This window comes from Oryzias melastigma, linkage group LG19 (genome assembly GCF_002922805.2).
Source record: "Oryzias melastigma strain HK-1 linkage group LG19, ASM292280v2, whole genome shotgun sequence".
In the NCBI taxonomy this organism is placed as follows: domain Eukaryota; kingdom Metazoa; phylum Chordata; class Actinopteri; order Beloniformes; family Adrianichthyidae; genus Oryzias; species Oryzias melastigma.
In genome coordinates this window covers 10,743,305-10,752,927 of record NC_050530.1, presented here as the reverse complement: position 1 = coordinate 10,752,927, position 9,623 = coordinate 10,743,305, and the positions used below count along the sequence as shown (strand labels likewise).

The 9,623-nt window shown below is 38.5% G+C and overlaps 1 protein-coding gene across 4 annotated transcripts in view; it reads left to right on the top strand.

The window, feature by feature from the left end:
• vti1a (vesicle transport through interaction with t-SNAREs 1A) overlaps positions 1 to 6,888 on the top strand; it is a 116,982-nt gene extending 110,094 nt beyond the window's left edge. For all 4 annotated transcript variants that reach the window (XM_024284589.2, XM_024284591.2, XM_024284588.2 and 1 more), the window contains one exon: positions 4,438 to 6,888. In XM_024284589.2, coding sequence (XP_024140357.1) covers positions 4,438 to 4,531 — 94 coding nt within the window. In that variant the 3' untranslated portion in view covers positions 4,532 to 6,888. The remainder of the gene's footprint in view (positions 1 to 4,437) is intronic.
• The last annotated feature ends 2,735 nt before the right edge of the window (positions 6,889 to 9,623 follow it).

Here is a 9,623-nt window from a genome sequence, read left to right as displayed (position 1 = left end):
CTAGACATGTTTACATGAAAAGTGGGGTCATCTGGACCCCTCAAGATAGCGCGCTGACATTTTTTTTCAAGGATTTTTTATCTTCCCTGGTGTCCATGACAAACATAAAATCCTGTCCACCTTTGTCATGGGAGGGGTCACACATCAATGTAAGGGTGGGGTCATCTGGACCCCAGAAAATAAATAAGTGAAATATATATATATTGGCTTAGAACGATATAATCATAAGCTTGTGGCATTGTGAAACTTTCTCAGAGTTTTATTTTCATAATCTAATTTCAGTTCTGCCCTTAAAATAGAATAGTTATAGAAACATTTATAAGACATCAAAATCAGAGATTCTCAAAAAAATATTCAGTTTTATTGCAGATTGAACGTATAAGAGCTAGTAATACATCCTTCCTATTAGTGCTGGACAACGTGGAAAAAATCATCATAACAAACATTATTTTATAGCACAATAACGATATATGTCACGATATACCACAATAAAGTTTATTTTCAGTTAATCTCTGAAAACAAATGTCACTTACTTTTCTCTGACTTTATTTTTTTGAGTAACTGAATCGTCATAAATGAGAAAAAACATTTTAAAGTGCACAGTTTCAAGTTTCTTAGTAGGAAAACACATTTTTGCACTAAAGTTCAGCAATAAAAATTAACAAATAAAAACGATAGAAGAGAAATAACCCACGCGATATGTATCGTCATATCGCCCAGCAGTACTGTGTATAATTGATTTGATGTAGTCTGCTTTTCTTCTTTATAAAAGTGACCACTCCTGTCAGTATCGACTGACTGGCTGTTGTTCTTTATGTCAAAAAATGTATTTTCTTTAATTTTAGTGGATTGAATTATGAGTTCCCTGTCCTATTTCCAGTCATTCAGTGTTATATTATGTTGAACTAGTCATACATTAACAAAAAAGCTTTATTTTAAAGGAAACGGGTGAACAAATTAGTTTTCTTTGTTGTAGTATAATGTTAGATAAGCTACATTTTTTTCTCTTTATAACTGGAGGCTTCTAGTGAGGCGTTTACATAGTTTTCTGCTGTCTGTGAAGATCTGTGGCCTGCTGCTCCACATCAAAGATGAGATTCATTAACACAATTCACAGGAAGTCTTTTATTTTCTTAAATCAGTTGGAAGATGAGTAAAAAGTTTGGCAAGTGACAGGACTTTATTCATAATTTAAAACCATATTTTATCTATTAAACATTTATTCTAGTTTTTTTTTTTTTTTTTTAACAAAATATGCTCATAATTTTGCTCATATTCAGATAATAAAGTTGAGGTAGCCTATCTTGGTTGCCATGGTGAAACGGATATTTATACACATCAGTCCAACTTATGATTGGACTATTAAAAAATACTCAACTTTATTTTAAGCAATTAATAAAAAAGTTATATAAGTAGTTTTACATGTTCTCTTAGATTGTTTAACTGAATCAGTTTTGGACAAAAAAAAAATGTTTGTTTTATGTATTTTTTTAATTTGTCCTCAGAGATAAGTATCTTAAAATATAGCACCGTCATATTCTGTACAGCTTTGAAGCTTTGAGTGTTTGAAGTTATTCTGTGTTGCTTGCTGTCAAATCACACTCTTTTAATAAATGCTGTTTTATTTGCGCCTAGGCTTGCAGCAAAAAAAAACTAAACTTCCTTTACATTTTTCCTCAGCAGGCCTCTAGTCATCTCCTCCCTTTTTTTCTCCTCCCAGCAGAAAAATTAACAAACAACACAAAGTGAGCTGGTTTGCGCACACACACACGAGCGCACTCCTCGGGGTATTTGGATGGGATAAATAATCATCGTGAATAATGAATGTCAATTAATAGGGAGAGACGTGGTCTTGCTAAGTACGCTCTGATTAGAGTTTCACTGGGATCTCCTCCCCAGTTTACAGCAGCCAGACTCATCTGGTGAGTAGGTCTATCCCCGCCTAACTTCCACTGAGGGTTTTTCATTCTGTGTTATCTGAAAGATAAATGTGAGCCGGACCTTTCTAAAGGGATAACTATAGTCCGGATTAGAATGCATGGATTTATTCATGGATAAATATCTTTTTAATGCAAATCTACACATTAATGAGCTCTGGTATTATCTAGTTTCACTGCATAAAGAGGTAGCGATCTTTATAAATATAGTAGAGTGTAGTAAAATATTATCAAAATATTATCTGGGGACGATGTATTTTTGCTCTGAAATGCAGATTAATGTTGGATTTTAAGTTTATGAACTAAAGCGGAGCCAAAAGAGCAGCCGTACCATCACGGGAAGTAAACGCATCTGAAGCTTCCGGTTTTCAAAATAAGACTGGCAAGAGCTTTTTTCAGTTCAAAAACTGAGACTGAAGTTCCGCTCACTGACACAACTTCTGGAAAAATGAATTAAGTTTAACACCGGAGCTTTTGCTCTAGTGTCTTCTTTGTTTCGGTTGTGGTAACTCTTCAACAGCTGACGCATTTAACGAAACTCCAGCTTAATGTGAAGAAACCATAGACTGTATAAGAATAAGAATAATTTTTACAGTCTATGGAAGAAACACGGCCTCACGCTGCTAAAGGGCGGATGTAATCAACGTGAATCAGCTGATTCTGCCGCGGGAAAAAAATACTGTTTCATATGGGCTCTGCAACAATATATAATTCTTAGAACGCAAAATGTTGAAGAACTTTGAGGAAAGAAAACTGTGGAGAACATTTTCAGGTTATGTTGTTAATTGATCCACAACAGCAGGGATTTTTATCCTTTATGTTGTTTATGTTACTGCTCAACTTGATCAGAGGTTGACAAAAAAAAGATGATTTTAAAATGACAAACAAAATTTCATTCTATCTGAATCTTTGTTTTTTTTATCAGTTTTGTTGATTCTGATCTCCTGTTCTAAATAAAGGTATAAATGGTGGGGATTTAATACAAATAATTTAAATTTGTGTCCATCTAGCAATAAACATTATATTGAAAAGTAAGAATCATGGTTCAATTCGTGAATCGTTGAGCTTGATTCGTGAATCGAATCGGATCGGCACCTTAGCAACGATCCACAGCCCTAATTCTAGTAGACTTTTAATATTTTAAATCTTGAAGTAAATCTGCAAAATATCTAAAAATGTTACATACTGTCAGACTGAAATACAGTGTAATGTGGCTTCTCTGTGTTATGAAGTAATTCTGTTTAATAAAATGCATTTATATATATATATATATATATATATATATTATGAACATTTCCATACATGGGCAATTTAAGGTTTTTTGAGTGTTAAACCCATTTTTTTCAAGGGAATGGCGCAAATTGATTTTGACAAAATTATTATTAATGAACTTATTTTTAGATTTTAGGTCTTTTGAGGCATAAAAAGTTCTCAACTGTTGATTTTGAGTAAAGCTTGAAAAGGTGTAGAGCAAAATATCTTGAATGTCTAAAAACGATGATTTAAATCGTTTGCTGTGTTTCGGTTCTTCAGGATGTCCTTTGCGTCTTTTGCTCTGAGATGTTTATCACGATAGAGACAGAATCCTTGAAGGAGAGGAGTTTTGAAAAGTACACACTTCCTGGACTGAAGGTCTATACTAAGAAAACAAGATGTAATCATTAATGCTCATCACTGGGACACAACGGAGCAGAGTCGTGTTCTTCCTCATCCCCTCCTCCTGCTGTGGCTTTAAACTAAGTGGCTGGTTGAGGCGGCGGCGAGTCCGAGCTGTTGGACGGCGCGAGGCTGTGAGCTCCACTGCTGTGTCGGCGCAGACTTTAGAGGGTAGCGGGGTGACTGAACAACGAGCCAACCACACACATACACACACACTTCCACCACCTTCCACCAGTGATAAATGGCCATGGCACGGGCTATTCATCTCCTGCTTAGAGAAGTGGACAGTGCCCCCCTACCGGCCTCTCCTCCACCCCTCCACATGTCAGCAAATGTGATAATTCTCTCATTTGTCAGAAGCAGCAGAGGGTTAGGAATGTGTGTGTGTGCGACCGCATGTGTGTGTTTATCTGTACGGGAGTTTGAGTAGTGTTACAAACACTGGGGAACTTGGGGCACAGAGGATAAGTGTCCACATAAGCACTTACTGGATCTGTCCAGCATTGTTTCCTTTCAGTTTAAAAGCCCCCTTTTGTCAAGTTTACTTCGCTCGACGTCGGAAAAAGTAGACGCGCAAAAGGAAGCTTTCTTTATGAAAGATTCCATCATTAATAGGATTTTATTGCATGCAGGAAACTAGTGAGCCACTTTTTCCACTTTAAAGTGCTAATAAAGTTTTCCTGACGCTTAAAAAAATTCACACAAATAGTGAAAAAAACCTTTAATCAAATCAAATGTTTTAATTTTTTTCTTCCGCTCATGGTTGTCTCTTTAGTTAACAAACTGTTTTTTTATGTTATATGATTTGGCTGAATCTGAATTGTCTTTTCTTTCTCCTTAGGATCATCCAGAACCGCGTCCTGGTCTTCATGCTGGGAGCCATCATTCTTCTCACCATCATCCTGGCCATCTATTTCAATCTGCGAGGCCACTGATCTCAGCTGTACACACACGTACCAGCTCCCCCCTCCATCCCCAAAACAAATACAAATACACACTCACCCTTGATTAATAGCGACAAACGCGTTGTTCTGCTGTAATTAGGACAAATGGTCCCAATGAATCACTGTTTCCAAAGCCTGACAGGGAGCTTTTTTTTTTCTCCGTTTCTTCCTTTTCTTTGCTTTTTTTCTCCTCTTTGTGCTTCCTTTCTCCTTCTTTTTCTCAGTTGTTTATTTCCTCTCTCTGTCAGGTTTTTTCTTACATCTCCAGAGGGACGAAGAGAAAAAAAACTCTAGGTGAGAAATATTTCCACTGGTTAAATCTTTCTGTGGCATCATCTATAGTTTGGTGAACACAGTCCGAATCAAAGCAGATTCCCAAGTTCACTTTCCTCTTTCTACAACAGAGGTGTGGCAAGCGACTTTCCAGGTCTGCTCTAGTGTACGAAAAGAAAATAGTCTTAAAACCTAAAAAATGTTGTTAGCTTCTGCAGCTTAACGTCTTTATAGTCCCATGCAAACAAAAATAGACGCACAGCACATCATTTGAGTTTGTAATTATAGAAATTAAACAAATATGTGAATATTTTAAGAGCCCAGCAACTGAGACTAATAAATCACCTTTCTACGTTTTTAAAGGAAACTGACCCGGGCCTAGTCAGGTTCAACCCATAAAAACAATACAGAGAAAATCTTTTCCTGACTGTAAAGAACGAGCTTTAGCTTCCAGGCACTCCCGAAGCACACATTACAACTCATTTTTATGGACTTGTGGAAATTACAAGTTTCACTCTGTTGTGTACTAACATTTAAATGTGTATTTTTTTTTCTTCAATATGAGCTATTCTGTTTGTATTTATTTATGATTTCAAGATTCCAATTAAAATGTATGTAGTGGAACTGTACAATTTAGGATGTTTGTTGTTGTTTCCAATATTGTTTGTGTTTTGGCTGTAAGCTGATGAAGAACAGAAGGCAGGACCTGGTGAAATGTTTCATTATATTCTTTCATAAATGGATTTATCTGGTTTTAGAACTCATAGGCTATGTCCGAATTCCCTCCCTACCCCCTAATTACTACAAAACTATATAGTGTGGGACGATCTGGTGCCCTGGATTTTAAAAGGAAATTGTAGACCATGCTGTCTACTTTTTTAAATGGTAAAGATAATGTCATCAATTTATGTAGATGAAAACTGAAATGGTTTATAAAAACTAAGTTAAGTAACTTTTCTTCCCATGAAAAATTGTCCAAAAGCTAAATATTGTGGTCATTTTAGTGAGCATTGATGTACGCTGGTTTCTCGCAAAGACGTCTGGAACATTTCTTGGGCACTGGGTTTTAGGTGAATATTTCGGTCAAATTTTGTGGAACAAGCTAAAAATTTGGCATGGATGCACCTTAGGATCCCCCTCCTTCAGAAAAACACGTAAGCCACAAGAAAACTTCAAATAACAAGCAGCCATTTGTAAAGATGACGGCCAAACACTCAATTGTTACAAAAATATTCAGTCTATTTGACCCAATCTAAAAAATATATATTTTATTGTTTTTATTTGATTTATTGGTTTATTTCAAGCATTGAATGGGCTGTTCATGCAAAAAATGAGGTCTTTGAACTTAAAGAGTACCTACAGAAGATCATGGTACATTTTATGGAAGTAAATTGTATACAATCATATGCAGCTTTTGTACAAAACAAGTCTGTAGAGAAAATGTTTTCCTTCATTCTTATTGTCTGAAATGCTTACATTTATAGTGTTAACTCATAAGTATAATTTGTGTGTACAAAACACATGAATAATAAGATGAGCAAAACTCTTAAGATTTTTATGATCGCAGTATTACTCTAAGAAAACAAAGATGTAGACTTCTTTAAAAACAACCTTTTCCTTCATCTTTTGGACCAAAACAAGCAGTAAGAGGTGAACATTCGCTCTGAAGTGATGCTTAACCTCTTGTGACAATTAGCTTATATCGCTTTTTTACTTCTGCAGTCAAGATCGCTTCCAGCTCAGCAACGCGTTGTCGTGTGAAAAAGCATTCTAAACCTTATAAATAACTAAAATAAAGTTTTAAAAATCGATATAGTAAGTGACCATGTTATAAGCGGGATAATGCCTGACAAAGTGTGCATTAATTAACACACGCCGTGGAAGCCTGAAGTAGCAGAAGATGGTTGCTTTGTGGAGTGCAATTAATTACCTTTAGAAAATATAAAAATTTACATTTATTCACTTTGTAAGTGACCATGTTAAAAGTGGGATAATGTCCAACAAATTGAGCATCATCAGACATTAATGCACGCCGTGGAAACCTGCACCAGCAGAAGACAGTGGCTTTGCGAAGTGCAAAAAAATGCTGTTAAAAAATATAAAAACTAACATTTATTAATTTTCTAAGTGACCATTTTATGAGCAAGATAATGCTCAACGCAGTGTGTATTATCAGAAATTAACACACCCAGTGGAAGCCTAAACCAGCGGAAGACGATTGCTTCGTGAAGTGCAATTAAAAGTGCTGTCAAAATACATCCATCCATCCATCCATCTTCTTGACCGCTTTGTCCCTTTCGGGGTCGCGGGGGTGCCGGAGCCTATCCCGGCTACTGAAGGGCGAAGGCGGGGTACACCCTGGACAGGTCGCCAGTCTGTCGCAGGGCCTCAATCACACACACATACACTCTCACATTCACACCTAGGGACAATTTAGAGTCACCAATCAACCTATGAAGCATGTTTTTGGACGGTGGGAGGAAGCCGGAGTCCCCGGTGAAAACCCACGCATGCACGGGGAGAACATGCAAACTCCACACAGAAAGGTCCCAGCCGGGATTCGAACCGGGGCCTTCTCGCTGTGAGGCGAGAGCGCTAACCACTTGCGCCACCGTGCAGCCCGTGTCAAAATACATTAACATGTTAATTTGTTTTATGATTAATCAGCTCTTTTATTTATATGTATATATATATATACATATATGTATATATATGTACATATGTATGTGTATGTATATATATATATATATATATATATATATATGTACATTCACATACATCTTGGATTTCTCATAGCTAACAGACTTTTCTGAAAAGGGGATCTAAGATACATTCATACCTCAAAATACACGATTATGTAAAACCGATTCCACTTCCACTACTTAGAATAGTGGATTTGGACAGCTCTACAAAATGGCTAACACACTATATGGTGTATTGAGAAGTGAGTAGTGAAGGAATTTGGACACAACTGTAGCGTTTGTTATATGTTTGAAGTGACATACTTTTGTTAATTCTTCAAAAAATCTTGGTAAATCCAAATTTAAAAACCCTTTTTAAGATTTTTCTGTATGTGACATGGAGGATGGATAGGAGTGCTGTTCTAACCAGAAGCACATACGGGGGTAGCGGACCACAGGAAAGTGTCTCTCGTGGCCGGTGTTCCCACTGAGGACATTTGCTATTCTGTTTCAGAGCCATAGTCTTCTTTTTTTGGTTCGTAGGGGGGGAGTCGTCCCCCTCCACCCCATAAACACACACCAGAGTACCTCCCCTGTCAGCCATCGTTTCACAGACCCTCACCAGCCGCTGCTCCGTCGTTGGCTTCAAAGCCTCAAATTAATGGCCAACAAAATAGTGTGCCTCCAAATGTCCCATGCGGGGCCACCCCACCACGAGTTATCATTAAAGTCGGGGAATAGCGAAAACCGAATCAAGGAAAAAAAGAAGTGAAAAAGGAAGGAAGGACATTGGCGGGGGGTGCCAAGGAGGGGGTGCGTTCCCCGGTAGTTGGGCAAACCCCGTCTGTTAATGACCCTCGTAGATTGTGCCTTCACCCAGTGAAAGTGCACGGTGTGTGTCTGCCTGCATGTGCAGCCTGCCTACAGTCTGTGCTCTCTTCTCTGTCTTACCCCCCCACCACCATCACCACCCCCCTTCCCTGTACCTCTCCTGCCACCTCCTCCCTGTCCTCCCCTCTCTCCCTCCCTCCATCCCAGCCTGTCAGATGAGCGGAGCGGTAGCTAGTGAGTGAGCGGTGGAAGGCAGCGTGGCGGCGGCTTCTATTTGAAGTTGTAATGGTGTCAAAAAGTCAGGGCTGACTGACAGACGTCAGTCCCACAGGGCCTCATTAAAAACAGACCCACTTGACAAGGAAATAATTGAACGCCGGCGACAACTCCGGGGCCCCTCCGTGTTTTTAGATGTTTTTATTTTCTTTTCATTATTAGTGCCGAGCTATTATGTTCATTAAGAAATGGCATTAAGACAAGTTTTAAAAAGCGGGCAACGGCGGGGAGGGGCGGAGGGATGAACGGAGGTGGGGAGACAGCGATTTGTGTAGAACCCCTGTTTTGTTTTATTATTGAAAACGCCGTCATGTGATCGCTCGGCTCTCATTCTTCTCCCTTTTTCCCCTCATTTATCCGCCGGCTTTCATCTTTTTCGCGCGTCTCTTTCTTTCTTTCTTTCTTTCCTTCCCACCTTGCCCCTCTTTTTCCTCTCTCCGTCACACTCTTTCTCTGAGAAGTCTCGGAATAAGGAACTGGATTATTCATTAACCTCCCCTCCACCACCACATCACCTCCACTCCCTCCGTTTGCTGATTTAGTTTTCGACAAGCGTCTCGCAGCAGAAGAGAATGAGAACTTGTCAAAAATAGGTTATATCTTATTCCGAGGGGCAACAAAAGCTGCAGCTACAGACATCTTTTAATATTTAATCTACATGGGTGTTAACCCTTCTTAAGTGACTGTCTAAAAAGAAGAAGGGGGGTAAATAAACATTATTAATTATTGTAAGGTCTTTTAAAATGTGACAGCTCTATTTTAAATACAATTAAAGTAAGATTAGACTTTTATTTTGTAATCTACTACTTCCACGCCTCCCATCATCCGGCCAATCCCGTCCTCCTGCTCTTCAGCAGCATCTGTGATACATGGGCAGATGTTCGTCAGAGTGACAACAAGCCTCGTTTTTAGCAGTCTGTGTTAGTGTGTGTGGGTAAACATCACCTGTGGAGGGTGGGGATCTTAAAGAGCGTCCACAGCAAACATGCATGTATTTTTAAAGAGGCCCTGAAAAAACCCCA